This window comes from Ochotona curzoniae, unplaced genomic scaffold (genome assembly GCF_017591425.1).
Source record: "Ochotona curzoniae isolate NIBS_2020 unplaced genomic scaffold, NIBS_Ocur_1.0 contig_3520, whole genome shotgun sequence".
NCBI classification, from domain to species: Eukaryota; Metazoa; Chordata; class Mammalia; order Lagomorpha; family Ochotonidae; genus Ochotona; species Ochotona curzoniae.
In genome coordinates this window covers 24,899,765-24,920,788 of record NW_024465894.1, presented here as the reverse complement: position 1 = coordinate 24,920,788, position 21,024 = coordinate 24,899,765, and the positions used below count along the sequence as shown (strand labels likewise).

The 21,024-nt window shown below is 42.5% G+C and overlaps 1 protein-coding gene across 3 annotated transcripts; it reads left to right on the top strand.

Moving 5' to 3' along the window:
* The first annotated feature begins 66 nt into the window (after positions 1 to 66).
* NDUFAF5 (NADH:ubiquinone oxidoreductase complex assembly factor 5) lies at positions 67 to 19,940 on the top strand. Of its 3 annotated transcripts, XM_040981821.1 has the most exons (11): positions 67 to 309; positions 2,388 to 2,428; positions 4,829 to 4,892; positions 6,726 to 6,773; positions 7,786 to 7,889; positions 9,427 to 9,466; positions 11,155 to 11,352; positions 15,694 to 15,754; positions 18,877 to 18,960; positions 19,556 to 19,638; positions 19,837 to 19,940. In XM_040981821.1, exons 1-11 carry the CDS (start codon positions 85 to 87, stop codon positions 19,927 to 19,929), a joined length of 1,041 nt encoding a protein of 346 aa, XP_040837755.1. In that variant the 5' UTR covers positions 67 to 84; the 3' UTR covers positions 19,930 to 19,940. The 3 variants fall into 3 exon arrangements, with proteins under 3 accessions (XP_040837755.1, XP_040837757.1, XP_040837756.1); XM_040981823.1 differs by lacking the exon at positions 18,877 to 18,960; XM_040981822.1 differs by lacking the exon at positions 7,786 to 7,889 and having other exon boundaries at positions 6,706 to 6,773.
* The last annotated feature ends 1,084 nt before the right edge of the window (positions 19,941 to 21,024 follow it).

Genomic DNA, 21,024 nt, shown 5'->3' with positions numbered 1-21,024 from the left:
CCAAACTACTCCCAGCGGAGCTGCGGAAGCGGCTTCGGCGCGTGCGCGGGCGCGGGCGCTGGCTGATGGCGTCGTGTCGCGGAGATGCTGCTGCGGGCCGGGCTCCAGCGCGTGTGGCTTCCATGTCGTGCGGTGGGAAGCGTCTCTGCAGAAACCCTGGGCCGCAGGACCGTCGCCTCTGGTGCCTGTTCCCCGGGCGACCTCTCGCCCGGCGCCCTAAATATCTTCGATCGGCAATTGAAGAGAAAACAGAAGAACTGGGCGGCCCGACAGCCTGAGTCGACCCAGTGTGACTACCTCAAGGAGGAGGTGAGAGCGGCGCCCAGACCCCGCGGGTTCGAGGCCGGGGTCGGAGCTGGGGCCAGGTGACCCTGAACAGCAGACATGCCGCTCTGGGGCTCTGCTAGGACCGCAGAGAGCTGCATTGTGCCTTCTTGCTAAGTCTCTGAGGACAGGCTCGCTGTCCCTCGGGGGAACTGAAGAGAGATGGTAGAGGAGATAGGTGATGGAGGGAACTGCAGCGAGCACAAGTGCATAGCTCACTAGGAGCCCGTGAGGTCCAGGACGGGACATGTTGGCCCTGGGTGACCTCCGAGCCTTCGAAGTGGATCTGGTCCCACTGAGATGCAAAACACGTGCTGGGTTTCAGTGACTGAGCATGCAAAAGTGAGGCTGTTAGCTATCCTAAGGAGTAGTTTTGGCATTCATTATACCTGCAAATGATAACCTTGGTGTGGCGGATTAGAAAAAAAAAAATCAAAATTCCCTTTTTATTTTTTTTTTATGTGATTACTGGGAAATTTGTAATTACTCACCTGGCGTTTGTTATTTCGCACAACAGTGCTCTGGTGAGCAGGGCTCAATGCAGATCTCTGTGCTGTCTCAGAGGAGCTTCCTACCCGGGTGGGCTGCGGACCGAGGGAGCCCCCCTGTTGCAGGCCTCGGCGAATGGCTCTTTAGGAGCCTAGGTGCAGGCAGCTCTGAGCAGAGCTCGGTGCAAGCGCGGGCCTGCTGAGGGATCCGCAGTGGGACTTTGTCAGGAAGCCTCCGGTGCGACAGCATCTCGGAGATCTGTAATGTCTGTTCCTGAGATAGGAAGCTAGCTGCCAGCGAATATTCTGTATCTTAGCCATCCGGCTTGGTCTGTCAGGTTGTCGGCTTCTTCTGGAAGGGTTTGTGGGGGGTCTCTTCCCCAAGGAACTTGACCGAGTGCCTTGCCAGTGTACAGAAGCAGGCTTAATGTGACAGAGTGTGTCAATATTCTTGTTCTAATAAACAGATGTGATTCCTGGTGGGAATACTGTGCAGAGTGGGCTCTTCCGCTCTCCCGGAGCTCTTTCTGCCCCCCCCCCCCCCCCCCCCCAGGCAGAAACATCTGCGCGCTGAGGGTTCGAGTCCTCGGAGCGACTCCAGGATTGTTCTGAGAGGATGAGGAGCTGTGAAGCGTGTTAGACTCCCGTGTCTTTCTGTAGGGAGGAAGCCCAGCGAGAAGCGGTACCTCCCTTGTGATCGCTTTAGATGGGAGGATGAGCGTTCTTCTGATGGAGATTACTTCAAAGATCATTCAGAAGAATTATCCATTCATTTAGGAATACTGCAGAACTTATTGGTAGTCATTGAATAGAATTTTATTTAAATGACCACTTGCACATTGATCTAAAGTGACACTATAGATCAATAATCTGAAGTAAATAATCTTTGTATTTTTGTACAATTCATAGTGATTATCTGTGGGTAGTAATGTGCCTGTTGCTGCTTTTTTTTTTTTTTTTAATTGGAAATGCGGGGGGGGGGGTTGTTTTGTTTGTTTTTTTGCTTTTGGAAAGGCAGAAACAGAGAGAAAGATCTTCCATCCGCTGCTTTACTCCGCAAATGGCCACAGTGGCCAGAGCTGAGCCAATCCCAATCCAAGAGCCAGGAGCCTCTAGGTCTCCCATGTGGGTGCAGGGTCCCAAGGCTTTGGGCCGGCTTCTACTGCTTTCCCAGGCCACAGGCAGGGAGCTGGATGGGAAGTAAATTGGAGCAACCTGGACATGAACCCCAAGGCCCACATGGGATACTGGTGCTTGCAAGGGGAGGATTAGCCAATGAAGCCATCATGCCAGGCCCACCTGTGGTTTTTTATGCCTGTGATTTCATGTGGCATAGAATGCAATGCAAAGGTTAAATATTTTTAGAATGTTTAGTCTTGAATCTTGTGCTTGTTCCTTATGATGTTTGCCTCTATTTGTTTCCTGGGATATTTTATTGCACAGTGTTCTGAATTGGAAAAGGGGGTAAAGAAGAGTGCCTGCCATGTTGAAGTGTGTAACTTGCAGAGCGTTGTCTGTCGCTGTGTTTCCCTGGTACACCTGCTCAGCCTAACTGCGGTTCATCTCTGCCTTTAGGTTGGAAGTCGCATCGCAGACCGTGTCTATGACATAGCCAGGTAAGTGATGTTTCTCATAACAACACGCAAAGAACTTTGCGGGCAAGACTCAAGGGATTCAATGTAAAAGCAACAACTCTTTATTTTTTTTAAGATTTTACTTATTTTTACTTGGAAGGCATATTTGCAGAGAGAAGGAGAGATGGACAAAGAAGGTCTTCCTTCTGCTGGTTCACTCTCCAAGTGGCTGCAGCAGTCAGAGCTGAGCCGATCCAAAGCTGGGACCAGGAACCTCTTCCGGGTCTCCCATGTGGGTGCAGGGTCCTCTACTGCTTTCCCAGGCCACAAGCAGGGAGCTGGGTCAGAAGTGGCCGGGACAGCAGCAGTGCCTTTGTGGGATGCTGGTGCCACAGGGTGCACAGTGAGCTTGTTGAGGCACAGTACCAGCCCCCAAAGCAACAACGATTTCAGTCATATCTTAGACACATTCTTGCAAACAGATGGATTAATTTTGAATATATATACTTGCCAGTCTTGTGATGAGCTAATTTTGTAAGTTAAAAAAAAATATATGCTTCAGTGCTATGATAGCCTGTGTATTAGTTCTGTGATTCTGAAGATGTGAAAAAAATACCACTATACTCATTAGTGATATAATAAATGAAGCCTTAAATGTAAGTCAGTTTAGCTTTTACAGCTGCTTTCTCATGGCACTAAGCAAAACTGAAATTTATGCAAGGATCTGGGATTCTGGTTAAAAGCATACGCTAACATTAATTTTTTTGGAATTAAATTATTAAAATTGAGGACAAAATATTTTTGCAATAATGTTCTGCTATTAAAAAAACAGTAATTTATGTTGTCAATACTTATCTTTTGATAATTTTAATCAGCTCCATATTCTAAATGTTGTCTCATTTGTGGAAATTAAGTTTTGTCTTATACTGTTAAAATCAGTGATAATTAACATTTGAACTCTGCTGAATACTTTACATGCATATTTTCATTTAATTCTCTCACCCTGCTGGAGGGAAGCAGTAACGTCTGTTTTATAGATGGAGAAACTGAGGCACAGAGATACAATCTCTTGTCTGTAGCCACAAGGTGAGTAAATTGCTGTCCTAGAATTGCAGCTCAGGTCTTTGTAATTCAAAAACCTGGGCACCACCAGTGTTACATTGCATATATTCATAATCAAGATACAAAGCTGTAGGTGAGCAAGTGGTTGGCTGTCACCAGCTGTTTGCCAGCTGGTATTCCATACTGTTGGCAAAGTTTCAGAGAAATTGAAAAGGGACTTCTTCAGTTTTTCAGGAAAAATGCTATGGGTAGGGCCCGGCGTGGTGGCGCAGTGGTTAAGGTCCTCGCCTTGCATGCCCAGGGATCCCATATGGGCGCCGGTTCTAATCCCGGCAGCCCCGCTTCCCTTCCAGCTCCCTGCCTGTGGCCTGGGAAAGCAGTCGAGGACAGCCCAAAGCTTTGGGACCCTGCACCTGCGTGGGAGATCCGGAAGAGGCTCCTGACTTCGGATCGGCCTGGCATCGGCCATTGTGCTCACTTGGGGAGTGAATCATCGGACAGCAGATCTTCCTCTCTGTCTCTCCTCTCTGTATATCTGCCTTTCCAATAAAAATAAAATAAATCTTTAAAAAAAAATGCTATGGGTAGAAAAAATTAGCTTCTTATTTCGTAAACTTAAATTTGTAGCTTACCAATAAATGCCTGTGCTGATTTAGTTAAGCCTTAGTATATTTTAAGAGGAAGCATTGCTTAGACGATATTAATGTAGTTCAGCCTTCAAGCTAATTGAGTTCCGATTATGACAGCTGATTATTAATTGAGGTGCCTGGATTCATTTAGCTTGTGAGACTTACCATAACACTTTGAAACTAGTAAGGTTTTAGTGACAGATGTGAGGCGAACGTGATAACCACTACACTATGGAAACTAGCTAAGTGACAGTTAGATGTTACTTAGTTTTTTTTTAAGTTTAGCTATTACTCCTTCATGGATTTCACAGGATGATTTCTTCCTAAGTGTTCTGTCACCTCCAAGGATTTTACAAATAAGACTAGTTGCTAAATTCCAGTTAAGTATGCTGTTTCTCTTCATGTTAATTTACATGAACTTCTTTTCATTCTTCATCTGATTGTATTCTTGAATTCAAATGGACTCATTAAGTCTGTTCTTCCTTCTGCATCAGTGAGTCCCCTCTGGAAAGCTCTGCGCATGTCTGAAATGGACAGAGTCATAGGATGCCCTCTGGCAGGTGTAGCTTCCAGGGCAGGGCAGAAGAGATCAGATGTGACCTGATGAAAGTTGCGTTCACTCAAATGTTTTTCCCTAAGAAGAATTAGTTATTAATTATTACATGATTTTCCCTAAGAAGAATTAGTTGTTAATTATTAGATGAACTGTGTTATTTCAGACAAAGTGTAACTTCTGTGTGTCTTTTTTTAGAGATTTCCCCCTGGCCTTGGATGTTGGTAGTGGAAGAGGTTACATAGCACAACATTTGAATAAGGTATTTATTTGATAATTTTTTGAGAAATAGACCTCTTTTTTTTTTTTTTTCTTTGAAAGGCAGGTATACAGAGAGAGGGTGGGCGATCTTCCTTCTACTCAGTACTCTCCAATTGGCTGCAGCGGCAGAGCTGAGCCAATCTGAAGCCAGGAGCTCCCTTGGGATTCTGCATGTGGGTGCAGGCGCCCTGGCAGCCGCCTCCTGCTGCCTTCCCAGTGGATAAGCAGGGAGCTGGCTAGGAAGTGGAGCAGCCCATAGAGGATGCTGGCACTGCTGGTGAAGGATTAACCTACTGCGCTGACCCCAGGATAGACTTTGCTAATCAATGTAATTTGGATTATATTTATATTTTGACTATATTGGTGCTGACACTTAATAATTTTATCTAGTATCCCTACTGGTAATTTCTTTACATCTGTGTGAGGTGTATTTCATTTTGTTCCCAGTTTGTTCACTTTTGAAAATTCATAATAGGACCCGGCGCGGTGGCGCAGTGGTTAAGGTCCTCGCCTTGCACACCCGGGATCCCATATGGGCGCCGGTTCTATCCTGGCAGCCCCGCTTCCCTTCCAGCTCCCTGCCTGTGGCCCGGGAAAGCAGTCGAGGACGGCCCAAAGCGTTGGGACCTTGCACCTGCGTGGGAGACCTGGAAGAGGCTCCTGGCTTCGGATCGGCATAGCATCGGCCGTTGCGCTCACTTGGGGAGTGAATCATCGGACGGAAGATCTTCCTCTTTGTGTCTCCTCTCTGTATATCCGCCTTTCCAATAAAAAAAAAAATTAAAAAAAAAAAAAGAAAATTAATAATAAAAAATCAGGTCAGCATTCATAACAAATAGATTGGGAAGCAATTTATTAGCTAGAAGAAATATTAATTGCTTTTCAAAAAAAAGATTTATTTATTTTTATTAGAAAGGCAAATTTACAGAAAGAAAGAGAGACAGAGGAAGATCTTCCATCCTCTCATTCATTGGTTCACTCCTCACATGGCCACAATGGCCAGAGGTCAGCTGATCCAAAGCCAGAAATCAGGAACCAGGAGCTTATTTCCGGGTTGTCTCCCACATGGGTACAGGTCACAAGATTTGAGCCATCCTGCTCTGCTTTCCCAGGCTATAAACAGGGAGCTGGATTGGAAGTGGAACAGCTGGGACACAAACCAATGCCTACATGGGATTCTGCCACCATAGGTAGAGGGTTAACTTGCTACGCCATCACACCAGGCCAGACAGTTAAATTCTGAATACAGTTTACTTTGTAAAAATGGATACATCGTTAGGATAGGGAGGAGGGAGTAATGTTCCTAAAACTGTTTATTAATAATAATAAATAATGCAGAAATGTACAGGCATTAATATGCCACCGGAATTAAAGGAAAGCAAAATAGTAGAGTAGATCAGGACCTCTCAGAGTCTAAGCCATGATTTTAAAGAATTAGATTGGCTGTTCATAACTTCAGAAGTCAGGAAAAAGGCTAAGGAGGAGAGCTTTAAGGTGCTGTTGATAACAGTGATGCTTAAGGAAGAGTAACTTGATTGTGGTAAGCAGGAAGGATTGAAAAAAGGATTGGCTAGAGGAACAGACTATTAGGAGCACTGTAGAAGAATTGGAGTTTCCACATAAGTGGGGGCAGCAGATAGGGTTAATAGGATGCATGAGAGAGAGACCTGTCAAGATTAACTAAAGTTCATGGTTTATCAAATATGATGGGCAGGAGAAAGCTGTTGTGGTTTTTAAAGTTAAAACATGATTCTTCTTCTATCTTGACTTTTTTTGTTGCTGGGTGCGTTTGTTTTGGTTTGATATCTGATGAGCTTTCATTATTCCATTGCAGGAAACTGTTGGGAAGTTTTTCCAGACAGACATTGCAGAAAATGCTTTGGTAGGTGTCTTTGAATAGAACTTGATTTTTCCCCTGGTTTTAAAAACAGCACCCATGAAGCAAAGTTAAACAGTATAGAAAATAAAAGGAAAAAGGAAAAATGACCATGCCGAGGCAACCGCTGATGACATCTGGGCCCCACCTTTGCAGATGTTAGCTATCTGCCACCCTGTGCACAATCTTACGCACACAGTCTCATGCTGCCATTCCATGCTTTTAACAGATGATCATTCTGTTCTGTCGGAGCATATTGTGTATGTGTGAGAGTACCATCTTTGCAAATGAGAACATGATATTCTAATGTGAATAATCCTTGGTTTGTTAGCTACATTCCTGTTAAGAGGCAGTTATAACTGCAGTGGACATCCTTACATGAAGCAACTTTTGCATTTGATTTAATTCTTTGACAATACATGCTTGGTAATAAAATATATGGCATCACCAATCTTCATCTCTAAGTTCTGGATATGCATCCCCAGGGTGTCCTTAGGAAAACTGAAAACAATGTTAGGTGAAGCTGGTTTTTCCTCCTCTTTGTCACCCATGGTCTGGTCTTTTTTGTCTTTGTCAGTGTGATAGAAAGAAAGTAAAAATTTCTTTGTAATTTTTATTTACATTTCTTGAATAACTTGTACAGCCCAAGAGCTGTTGATGGTTTTTGATAGTTTCTAGCTTTTCGAGTTGTGTTTCGTTAGACTTGCAAAGTATGAGGGATCACCTGTATTCTCATCTGTCCCCTAATGACTCCGGTTATTCCCCTGACACTTTTGACTTTCTCAGACTTGTTTTACTGTGAAGTATGGGTCCTGTCAATGTTTTTTTTCTCAACCAGTTGGCCAGCTTTCTGGCTGATGTTAAGTGTCATTTATGAAATATTTGTTGAGTCTCGTTATGTCATCTTTTCTCTGACAAAAACTGCCAAGTGAATATCCCATTAACTGTAACAATGATCATGTTAATAATTTAGACTATATGAAAATATTTTTTTTGATCTTGTATTTTTTATCATTAGAAAAATTCCTTGGAAACAGAAATTCCTACTGTTCACGTTTTAGCCGATGAAGAATTCCTTCCCTTCCGTGAAAATACATTTGACCTAGTGGTTAGCAGTTTAAGGTCGGTAATCTGTTTATACTTTTAAAAACATGTATGTTATATTCATAGGTAGATAATTCATGCTGTAACATTTCACTATTTTATACTTGTTAATTTTATGAGTTCAAAATAATAAACTATGGAGTAACTTCGACAGTGGAGTAAATTCTTAATAATTTTGAGGTTTTTTAATGTTGAGAATACTGGTATTTTTCATGTTTACAGGTTTAGAGGAGAGGGTTTTGAACTGACAGTACCCAGTGCTGGCAAGGCTACAGAGCTACTGGAGCTTCTCATTAAACACTGCTGAGAATGCAAATGGCACAGCAGGTTGGGAAGACAGTTTGAGCCACTTTGGATGGCACTGTGGCACTTTCTATGAAACAGAACATGTCATACCATATGATGCAGCATTTGTGCTCCACGCAGAAATCTGCACACGACTGCTTAGAGTAGCTCTTTTCATAGTTCTCCAAACTTGAAAGTAACTAAGATACCCTTTGCTGGTTGAATAGTCGGGTGGATGCAGACAGCAGTCCAAGAATACTTCATTGTCTGGATAGACCATTTATTTATTCAGCTACCAAAGGACATCTTAGTTGTTCTCAAATCATCTCTCAAGACATTCAAAGACATGTAAGAAATTTAACACATAGGGTGCAGGCTGTACTGTGTGTCTCTGACATTCTGGAAAAGATAGAACTTGGGACACTAAAACAGGCCAGTGGTGGCTAGTGGTTATAGTCGAGGGAGGAATGAAATAGGCAGGGCGCAGAGGATTCTTTGAAACTACTCTGAGTGGTACTATCGTCGTGGGCATATATCACCACAAATCGGAGCACATACAATGTCTGAGTGGACCCTGGTATAAAGCGCGGACTATGCCATGATAGTGAGTCCATGTAAGCTTGCCAGTTTGAACAGACATGCCACTCTGGCAAAGATTGAGCACAGGAAGGTACGGGTGGGGTGGCAGATGGGTTTATGAAAAGTCCTTTCCTTCCTTTCATTTTTGCTGGGAACCTCAAACTCATGTAAAAATAATAAAACAATCTTAACAAACAAAAGTGGGATGTTAGAAAACTCACTGAGTTCAAACTTTCGGTGAATTGCCTTTGGAAAAGCTTTAATTGGCTTATGATTTTTTTTCTGGGAAAGTAAATACTTCTACAATATTTCTGTAGTTTCTGAATTGAATTGATAAGCCCCTTTGAATGTGTCATGATAATTTGTATTGCTTTCTTCATATTAGGGGTTTGTACACCACTGTTTTGATGAAATGCCTGAGTAGAAATGACTTACACTATATTTAGATGAATAGTAATTCGATTGCCAAATTGAGGTTTTAGTTAAGTAAAGTGATAGACTGGCATGGGATTTTCTAGTGTGACAAGCACTTCCCTGAGATGTTCATTATTTTAAAACCTATATGAAAAGAATCTGATTTTTAATTTGTGATTTCAGGCATTGCCATTAAAACTATTTTCATTGTACAAATAATAGTTGTATGAATTAGACTAATTTTAAGCTAAAACAAACACATGTTTTCATTTTATAGTTTGCACTGGGTGAATGATCTTCCTAGGGCACTTGAACAGGTGAGGAAACTTACTGATTCTACTATTTTTGCTTTATTTCATTATTAGAAACTCAGAGGTGCATTCATATTCATAAACCATTTCCTTGGCGGTCTGACAGTTGGTGAATAGTGGAATCGAGTTCACTATTTATATCTTCTGTGGGCTGGGTATACTCGTTACAATTTGTAATTTTTAAGATGTACATGGAGTGACTGTCTCTGAGAGTTTAATGAATCAAATTGTGGAGATAATATTTAAATATTTATAAGAGCTTAATGAATATACAAAATATATTGACATTTTCTCTGTAGATTCCTTGTGTCTCTTAATTGCCTATAGTTTTTTATGGGTAAACACATATTTCCATTTCTTTCCTCCTATGCATTATAGGGTATAGATTAATACTAGTTGATATTTATTCATGAAGAGGTAAGACAAGGACTCAAAGGAAGGGAAGAGATCATTGTAGCTTGGAATGGACTAGGAACACTTGCACAGTAAGGAATTACTTGGACAGGATTTAGAGGGTAGGTAAGATATGGGTAGGGGAGGCATTCCAGTTATGGAATATGGGGGATGACTGCTAGGATGTGGGGCGTGTTAAGATCAGATGCAGGAGGACTTGGATGCCAGTCAAAACATGTAGGACTTATTCTTTGTGTAATCCAGACTCGCTAGCGAACTTTGAAGAAGAAAGTGGCATGATAAAGAGTTGTGGCATAACAGATGAAGCAGCTGCCAGCAACACTGGCATCCGATATTGACACCTGTTTGTGTCACAGGTGCTCTGACCTCTGCCACTCACGAGGTAGACCTTTAAGAAGCTCCCACCTTCAGCCTGGTCTAGCCGTGGCCATTAAAGCCATCTGAGGAGTGAACCACTAGATGGAAGAAGTCTTACTCTCTGTCTCTCCCCCTGTCTGGAACTCTGAATTTCAAAATAAATAACCAAATCATTAAACAAACAAAAAGCTTTGTGGGCAATCGCCCCAGGCCCCTGCCCTGCTACCTGCTGAGTGTGGCTCAGAGCTTCCCTACCCATGGCCTGAGGTACAACTAGAAGGTCAAGGGGAATACACATGGAACATGACTGGAAGGTCAAAGAAAATAGACATGTCATATAGCCAATTACAGTGTCGGGGGGCAGGGGGGAGAGGGTCTGCCAGAAGATGCCCTCCTGCCCTCCCCTTTCTTACTCTTTAAAAACTGTAACCTGCGCATAATAAAGCAGACATTCCTCACCAGCTTGTTTCCAGTGCTTCTTAAAGAGTACTGTTGTCTCACCCTTGGTGACCCTGGGACCTGCTGGCAGGCCTAAACCCTGAGAAAGCTGGTGGCAGTGGCAGTTGCTGGAAAATGACATTTCAAAGGGCATAGGAGTGGGAAAGATTGTGATTTTTGCAGTCTGCTACACTTAAAGCTATTGCTTCTTTTGGCAGTTTTCTGATTGGATGAGTGAGTGATGTCTGTTGTAAACTTGAAAAGATTCAGCATATCCTTCCTGTTAGTAGTAACTAAACAGTATCGTCTGTCTTGACAAATCCATTATACAGCAATGATATTCTGACTGTTGCTTATTTAGATGTTTTAAATCATTGTTTGGGTAAAGTAAGATTGGTCGTCATGAAATGGTTGATTCAGATGCCCCATAGTTATTCTTTTGACATTTCTACATGTAAAGTCTTGTTGTCTTGTATTTATTGCAGATCCATTATGTTCTGAAGCCGGATGGCGTATTTATTGGCGCTATGTTCGGAGGCGACACTCTGTACGAGCTTCGGTGTTCTTTGCAGTTAGCAGAAACGGAAAGAGAAGGCGGCTTTTCTCCCCACGTTTCACCTTTCACAGCGGTCAATGACCTGGGACATCTGCTCGGGAGAGCTGGCTTTAATACACTGACCGTGGTAACTATCCAGGGAACCAATCAGCCGGTGACTGCACAATGTAGAAACAACTTCTTTTCAAGACCGAAAACTATATAATCACAGCATTCTACAAAGATTTTGGATATATTTTTTCTCCCCCCGCCCCCTTTTTTTTTTAAGATAAAGCTCGACCGTTTGTAGTTTGTGTAAACACATCTAATTGAGGTTAAGGTAGGAATGTAAAATTTTTAGTTGTTTATTACCTGAATAAGTAGGTAAAAACAAAGAAAAGGTGCCATGTTAACCTGGAGATTGTTCTCTTAGACATATTACTTCTTCCAAACCTTCAAATCCAGAGCTGAGTGTATGATGAAGTGAGAGCATTCCAGATGACGAGCGAAAGTGACTTAAGTACACTTCCGGCAGCAGCAGGCATCTGAAGCAGGGACGAGAGTGCAGCTTGCACGGAGCTTTCACTTATCAGCTAGGCCAAGCGGGTCAGTTACTTCACCTCTTTCCAACACTCATTTCTTTTAAAAGACACAAATGCTGCTCACCTCAGGTGGTTGTTAGTTTTACACAGGACAAAGGGCATGTAGCACATACTCCCTGCTAAGGCCTTCTCCTTCCCAGTCTTCCGCTCTAGCAGTTTGTAAGGTTGGGCTTGCTGAGGGGTGTCAGTCCTCGGGAGAGGCTGCCTCTTCACGTCTTCCAACATCAGTGTCATTCTAAAGAAATCATTACTCTGTTCAGATGTGAGTTGAGTCAATTTACTGTACGTGATTTTTATGGACTCCACGGGCCTATAAACAGCTCTAAACCTGATTAGAGGAAATTGGAATTCCTTGATGAAGTTTCTCATTGCATGATTAAAGATGATAGGCTTGAGATTAAAATAGTTATTTTTGAAGATTTGATGTTAATGTGTTTCATATAATCATCTAACCAAAAATAGGTTGCCCTAGCCCTCCTTGTTTTGATAAAAAGTACAGAGCATGGACCAGCTGAGCCCCTGATGGTGGGAATGGTTATCCAGAGAAAAACAACAGACTAGAATAGGCTGAGAACTGACCCTCGGTCCCCGAAACCTGTGTGCAGGATTGCCTTTCACAAGCTTTTAATATGTCTTAAATTTTTTAAAAGATTGATTTATTTGAAAAATAGAACTACAGAGGGAGTTGGGGAGAGACACAGAGAAAGCCCTTCCATCCGCCATCCCACTCCCCAAATGGCCGCAATGGCCACGGCTGGTCCAGGCTAGAGCCAGGAGCCTCTTCTGGGTTCCCCAAGCAGGTACAGGAACCTAAGCAAGTATGTCATTCCTTATTCCCAAAAGTCTCAGTTGGTGTCAGGATCCTTCTGCACACTTAAAAATAATTGAGACTTTTGTGAATGTATTTTACAGATGTCAGTATTAACCACATTGCTTTAGTATTTAAATTCAGCATGTGAATCCATGTAATAATAAACAGCAATATACTTGTCACTTATAAACCTGTTTTTGTGTAAAAATTTCATTTCAGTGCAAATTTAAACTCGTGTGGAATTTTTTTGTAACATGTATGTTTCATTTACTTTTGAAGTCCCCAAACGTGCCTTAGTAAAAGAGATTCTCATACCTGCTTCTGCATCGAATTCCACTGCTGTTCCCATGTGTCATGTAGTTTCTATAAAATACCACTGTAGGCTAAGAGATAGAAAAGGCAAATAACGTCTTTGCATTACTAAGGAAACACCCTGGGTCCCAGGGAACACAGCACTCAAACCAGACTTTGCGCACTGCAGCTGTAGTGGTACTTACTATTATCAGTCTGGCATGCCATGTTTCGGAGTTTCCTTTTTTAAGCACTGCTTTGCTGTACTTTATATAGACACTCATATTCTATGTACATACTTCTGAAACTTAGTTTATATTCATAGCAATGTATTTTAAAAACTTCTCTAAATCAGTCTGGGTACGTTTGTCCTCCTGCATGCTGCTCATTTACTTAACTGTTTCCCTATGAATGACATTTAAATTTGTTCTTTTTTTTTTGGCCAGTAGAAGCAATACTACAATCAGTGTCCTTGTGTTCCATTTTATTTAGTTAGCCTTACAAGAAACACTGAATACCTTTTAGGTGCCAGATCCTATTTTAAGTATTTGCGATACAGTAGTTTTTCTATCCGTAGCAGATCTGTTGCTAGTCTGTAGATCTAATATTGGGACATTGTGTACAGATTAGTTGTTGTGCATTTGTAGAGATCAATGTACTGTTTTTCATGAGATTTCAAGAAATCTGATATGGCTAAAAGTTGATGAGAAACCAGTGATTTTAAAGCCCAATCTCTACTAATCCCTTTACTTATACTGCCTGATCAGCTGGCCCACTGCCCCTTCTCCCTTCCGCGACCATAACATAAACACTAGATGCTAAGGCTTCAGAGAAGAAAACTTTTTACAAGCCTCTAAATTGTTGAGGGAGAAAAAGCAAAAATACAAATGTGTCTCTGTACACAGATGGATTTGGGAATTTATGGAGTGAGGGGACATGGGGTAGAACTAACTGATTTGATAGGCGCTGGGGAGCAGGAACTTGGAAAAAAAGTCCTGTGAACATGCACATTAAGAAGTCATACTTAACATAAGCTGCATGTTCAGAGCTGGCTGCTCAGAGGTCATTGGTGGCGTGCCATTTAACATGATAGCCACGACGCGGTAACTCACCCATGTGAATTGCCCCACACACTCTGGTCACAGAGCTGGCTGCAGTTGGTCTGTCTGGTTTTATCACAGAGACAGCTCGTAAGATTTTTAGGTACAATATCAAGGTCATAGCAACATATAATGTCCCAAGTGGGCAGATGGCTATATGGGCTGTTGGCATATTTGACAATTGCGGGAAGCTTGCTGTTAAGCAAAGGGAGATAGATACTTGGTTGTCCACAGTTTCACTAAGTGGAAAAAATATATAGGCCACCCTCTTAATTTCCTTCCATATTGCTTTGTTATAAACCTATAATTGAGCTGAAAAGAATCTGGGATCATAAAACCCCTAAAAAGTGTAGGAGAGTTTTTAAAAATGAAGTGATTAAAAAAAATGTAATCACTGAGGAAACAAATTAGAGGTGAGGATGTAGGAGATTAGGTGATATGGGGAGGTATGGTGCAAATTTTCATGCAGTGACATGAAAGCATACACAAAACCTGATCCATGTTTATATTTAAAGAAAAGAAGAAAGAATAAACTATATAGAGTTAAATTATGCCTCAAGTGAAAAGTCTGACTTCTGATAACTCTTTCCTTGCTCCCTAAAAACTCACTACTATGTCTTATATATCCTTTCGGAACAATTTTTTCCTTATAGACTAGAACAGATAGCTTGGAAAAGGCTGAGCAGCTCCTCACCATCTGCTCATCCGTGTTTTGTGTGTTTAAGGCTGGGAGGAGCCAGGAAGCACTGGGCTATTGGGGATTATCTGCGGTAAACTCCTGCTTCAAGCTATCGCTCTATCATCATGCTATCCCTTATTTGGGAAATAACCTGCGTGTGGTCAGCAGAGCGTACATCTCCTCACCAGGTAGTGTTGCACAAGCTGTGTCATGAGGACCATATTTGGCTGGGTCCTGCATACTGTATGTTAACATTTATTCATACTGACTACGTACAGGGAAATGTAGTCAAAAACTGTTGTGAGGACCTGGCGCAGTAGCCTAGTGGCTAATGTCCTCGCCTTGCACATGCTGGGATCCCATATGGGCACCAGTTTGTATCCCGGCAACTCCACTTCCCATCCATCTCTGACCTGGGAAAGCAGTCAAGGACAGCCCAAAGCCTTGGGACCCTGCACCCATGTGAGAGACCTGGAAGACGCTCCTGGGTTCTGGCTTCGGATTGGTGCAGCTCCGGCCATTGTGGCTTCTTGGGAAGTGAACCAGTGGAAGGAGGATCTTCCTGTCTGTTTCTCCTCCTCTCTGTACATCTGACTTTACAGTGAAAATAAATCTTAAAAAAAACACACAACAGAAAAAAACAGTTATGATCTTTCACTTTTATCTAGATGAGACCCTTCCTTTCCACCGTCCTAAAATTGAGATATTCTAGAAGGAATTTTCAGAGTTTTAGAGAAGAGGGTGATAAATCGTAGCATCCAGAATAGATTTCTTTTGTGTTGTTCCCGAGAAAAAATAAGAATCAGTTAATGAAAGGATTGCCTCACAGTAGGGAATACTGGTTTAGCAATTTGAAACCTTCATAAATAAGCAAAAGTCAGGTTACAAAGTCTTCCATCTTACCATGAGAGATTGGTCTGGGTTATCTATACAGCCCCTTTTCAGACCTAGGTCTTATTAAAAATGATGGTTATCAACTGGATATTGCTTTTCTGTTGTCACATAGGACACTGATGAAATTCAAGTTAACTATCCTGGAATGTTTGAGCTGATGCAAGATCTGCAAGGTAAGGCACTTTAGAGCTTTTTACCGTGTTTGCTAACACATATTTTGAACGCACACTTCATGGCAAATAGTGGATCCATTGTTGATGAGGAAGCAAAAAAATTGTAATGGCGCTTGTGTACAGAGTGTAGGAGGTGGGCCCCGGCAACTGTTGCAAAGAACTATGGTCAGTGCTATGAATTAGGGGCATATGTGCTATGGCTGCTAATAAAAAGATGGTAAGACTTCTTTGAAGAGTGCGTCTGAGGATGGTAGGATGTATCAGTTTCTCCAGCAATGCTTGGCACCTTAGGTCCAAGACAAGGAAGCAAATACTTGAGTTGGTGTAGTGTTAGATTCTGTCAGGTTCTGACAGACTGTGAACAAAGACTAGAGAAGTCTTAGGTGAGGAAGTAGCAACTTAGCCATGCTGTAGAAAACAGGGATGAGTTAATGAAATGGAAATGGCAGGGAGGTGAGTCCCAAGCAAAGACAATGGCAGATGCAAAGGTCCCTTTGCAAAAAACATGACAAGGTCTGCAGCACCACAACCCCATATAAATGCTGTTTTGAGTCCTGGCTGCTCTGCTTCCAATCCAGCTCCCTGCTGGGTTATTTGGGGAGGAAAATTGTGGTGTCTTGGGAGAATTTTCCCGAGGAGAGGCAACCAGCAAAGGGTGTTGAAGAGCTCAGCCAGCATTGTTTTTAAGGCATGGTTTCTAAGAAAGATACAGCTAAGAGCTAGCATGTTCAGGCTGACCTGTTACACACAAGGAAACATCAACACAGAAGTGAAGTGACTTATTCAAGAGGAGGAAGTTTCCCGGTGGTAGAGCCAGGGTTTCAAGGCAGTCACGCAGCCTGGTTCATGTCCAGAAATCACAAAGCGTCTACCCTGGGAAGTCGGGGGCTGCAGGTGGCACTGGTGGCACTGGTGGCAGCGGGGTGAGCAGAGGGGCCGAGTGCCTGGGTCCTCCCGGGCTGCAGCTTTGCTGACCGGAAGCCAGCAGGACCTCCACGCTGCTCTCAAGTTCAGTTCGCAGGACATTTGTCTTTATATTCCCTTCTTGATGATGTGTCTCCTGATCTAAGCCGACATTATTATTAATTCACAGAAAAAAAGTCCAAAATGTTGACTTAATTTTACAAAACAAGTTGCATACCAGCTGATGAAAAATTATCAAGGCTTTCACAGTGATTTTAAGGTAAGTTCTGTTATTTTTCTTAAAACAATACTCAGTATTGTTTGTAGTAAGCTAAGTTAGGTTTTTTTTTTTAGTACTAAGAAGTTGAACTTAACCTTAAAAACACTGTGAGAGTATTAAATGGCTATGTGCTAATCAGATTTTTCTGTAGCTCTGAAACTTAGAAGTCCTGGATGTTTCCTCCAGAAGGTCTTTGGTCAAGATGTGCTGGGAAGTTTTACCATTCCATTTTGAAAGTGAATAAACTGAATTTAGTAGACGTGGAGTGACTTGGCCACAGGTTGCATAAGAATTAAAATTGGGAATGTAATCTTAAAGCCCAGAGAGTGTTTTAGCACCTCACTGGTTCCTGAAGCCGAAGGCAGTTCAGCAAGGCCGCGTGTTCCTCCTGGGAGGCAGCGTGGGCTGCACGCCGGCGCGCCCGGATTCTTAGTCAGATGTTCAGAGACAGTCTATGGCTGATACTCTTGGGCTAGCCTCGTTTCGGTTGTTTTGAAGGCATTTTAGAATTTCTTGTATATCTTACATTTTTTTTTTTTTTAAAGAATTTGCCATTTCCCCCTGTGCTCCCCTCATCTGGTGATGCAAGTCACGGGACAGGACACACTCCGCAGTGCCACACAGGTGGCCACGAGAGTCCGCCAGCGCGTTGCCTCCAGCCGCTTGGTGGCGGGTGCCTTTGGAGTAGATTTGTGGTGGGCATGAGGTGATGGCACCGAGGCCGTCAGAGAGCTCGGGATGCCCGTGACTGCAGAAACAGGAGCTACATGCATTGATGATTAATCTGTCATTTTGTGTTTGCTGATCTTCATGAATTGAGGCTGTAGTACTCAAAGAAGACACATCTGTGCTTTCAGAGGCAGACTGTCATTAGAGCAACATAGAAATTATTTAGGATTGAAGAGAAAAAAAGGTTTAGTTAATTTATTAATTGTTTCATAAGGCTGATCAGTGATTAATGAATTTTTTTTAAATTTAGAAAAACATCTTTTTAGGATTTATTTATTTTTATTGGAAAGTCAGATATACAGAGAGGAGGAGAGACAGAGAGGAGGATTCCCCATTCCACTGTTTCACTCCCTAAGTGGCTGCAGTAGCCAGAGCTGAGCTGATCTGAACCCAGGAGCCCGGAGCCTCTTCCAGGTCTCTCACATGGGTGCAGGGTCCCAAGGCTTTGGGCAGTGCTAAATTGCTTTCCCAGGCCACAAATAGGGGGAACTGGATGGGAAATGGGGCTGCTGGGATTAGAACTGGCACCCATATGGGATCCTGGCATGTACAAGGTGAGGACTTTAGCTGCTAAGCTATTGCGCCAGACCTGAATTACTATTTTTAAAATATGGAAGAATACTAATACTGAGAGGTTTATTTCATAATTTATGAAAATAAAACAATAACGTGAGTGACACTTGATCGTAAACTGAAGTTTAACACAGAGAATCAATACAAAAGGATTGCTAGTACTGACATTCTGATTTTACATACTCACTTTCAAATATGGGCGCTTGTAACAGTTTTGTTTTTTTTTTTTTTTGAGATTTCAATCAGACTAATTTTTAATGAATATTAGGTTAGTATTTATCACCCTAGTTTTTAACCATTGTCTAAAAGAACTCTAAAAATGAATTGTAAAACATTAAAGAACTGTCTCAGAGCAAAGCACATAATCCCTCCCTAAGGTGGGATCGGTATAATCTGAGAATATATAACCATGTAACCGGTCGCCAAGCCTGCGTCCGAATCCCACGATCATATGTGTCATGGTTTAGGAGGAGTGAGGCGTTGTGGTACCGTGCCATCCTCCTCACAGAGCAGCTAAGACAGGCATCATGTGGCATTCTTGGAAAGGTGGTGACACCATGGGCGCGGGTGTGCTGTTGGACGACATGGGGTTGGCTATTTGCCGCATTCTCTCACACTGCCTGTACTGTACTTTCAGGTATGGGGGAAAGCAACTGTTCTTGGAACAGGAAAGCGCTGCTGCACCGAGACACGATGCTGGCGGCGGCAGCCGTGTACCGAGGTAAGGCCGGGATGCAGGCCCCTCCCGCCTGCTCTTCAGATCCCTGGACCCTGTCCGGCAGACTCCCTTCACACTACCAGTGGTTTTTCTTTCCTTGTTATCAGGCTCTCAGTATTGAAAATTTTTCATGGGCCTAGTGTGATAGCATAGCGGTTAAAATCCTCACCTTGAACGCGCCGTGATACCATATGGGTGCCGGTTCTAATCCCAGCAGCCCCACTTCCCATCCAGTTCCCCTGCTTGTGGCCTGGGAAAGTAGTCAAGGACGTCCCAAAACTTTGGGACTCTGCACACGCATGGGGGACCCTGCACACGCATGGGAGACCCAGAAGAGGCTCCTGGCTTCGGATTGGTTCAGCTCCAGCCGTTGCAGCTGCTTAGGGAGTGAACCATCAGATGGAAGATCTTCCTCTCTGTCTCTCCTCCTCTCTGTATATCTGACCTTCCTTTAAAAATAAATAAATCTTTTAAAACAAAAAACTTTTTATGTGAGGCACTGTCAGAATTCTGTGAGTATTATGTTATCCATTTCTCTTTGGAAGATATAATTTTTGTTGTGCTTTTTGGGGGCTTTAACTATTATTTATCTTTGCAGAAATGTACGGAAATGAGGACGGTTCTGTACCTGCCACATATCAGATTTATTACATGATAGGATGGAAATACCATGAGTCTCAGGTAACCTTATGAAGACAGATCACTTTTCTTGGTGGGTTCATGTCTCTGTTTATTTTTTTAGCTTGTTAATTTGCAGTGGAGTGTTTATATATACATAATATATATATACATACATATATATATAGATCAGTGTTATTGGGGTTAATCAGGGCTGTGTGCATCTATTTCTAATAGCTCAATTTTTTTTTTTATTTTCAGGCGAGACCAGCTGAAAGAGGTTCTGCAACAGTATCATTTGGAGAACTAGGAAAGATAAACCGTCTCATGTCACAAGAGAAAAAACCACAATAAATATTTTATTCCATGTGAATGTTTTCCAGATTTTTCATGAGAAGTAATTTTCACATCTAAAATTTTGACAGTTTGAAGCAAGAAATGGTCTGTAAGCTATTTATCAACAGACATTTCCAATCATAACTTAATACTACATGTGTATTAAGTAGCCATTTCTGTTTTCATTACTTTCTGTTTCTATAAGGATGCTGCAGGGTCATGACTTGCGTCTCTTATTGGCAGCTTTAGCCAAAAAACAGAGCAGCCACTTCCCAAAGAGGCTGCAGAAGGCTCACGTACTTGCCTCGCTCGGGAGAGAAACACCGCTCACGTGACATTTGGCACCTTTTCCTTCTTCCGGCCTGATGTCATTTCTGTGGAAGACCACGGCCATCGGGACGAGGGCAGGAAACACATCTCTGGATTCTTTAAAGTTTGCCTATTAAGAATGAAAACATCGATTTTTTGTTTTTTGTACCAACTGCTGTTGGGTACTTAGAGCCAGAATTGTCACGCACGCATATTTGTCCTGAAGACAGAGGATTCTGCACCTCCTGCAGGGCTCTCACGCAGTGACAGCCTTTAGACAGGCGTGTGTGCTTACTGAACGCCTTTCAGCAATTCTGGAAATTGATTTTACTATTTCTTTTATTTATGTGAGAGACAGAATTCTAAATACTGATGTAGTCCTCTAAATGACTGTATAAAACTGGGGCTGGACCAGACGGAGGATGGAAGTCAGGAATAGAATGACATGGGTGGACGGCATGCAGCTACTTCATCCATCACGTGCGCTCTCCCACCTTTGACATTAGCAGGGTGTTGACATTGGGAACAGAGCTGGGGCTGAGCTGAGCTGAGGCGCACTGTTATGGGATGTGGCCAACCCAACTGGTGGCTTAACTGATAGGCCAAATGCCCACTCCCCAAATTTTTATCTTTCTGCAAATTCTCTCTTAATAAGAATATTGCGTTCATTTATTCTATGCCATCAATATATATGGAGAGAGTGGAGTGGGGCAAGATGGTGTTATATGCTAGGCAGTCTCAAAAACATACTCCATTTAAAAAAAGTAAAGCAAAATTTTAGATGAACACAACCAGTTGAGGACT

Bases quoted from the DNA above. Each gene is read 5' to 3' on its own strand.
- NDUFAF5 (XM_040981821.1), top strand. From the start codon at position 85: ATGCTGCTGCGGGCCGGGCTCCAGCGCGTGTGGCTTCCATGTCGTGCG. The intron at 6,774-7,785 runs GTAGGTGTCTTT...TTTTATCATTAG, and splicing joins ACATTGCAGAAAATGCTTTG to AAAAATTCCTTGGAAACAGA. The intron at 9,467-11,154 runs GTGAGGAAACTT...TATTTATTGCAG, and splicing joins TTCCTAGGGCACTTGAACAG to ATCCATTATGTTCTGAAGCC.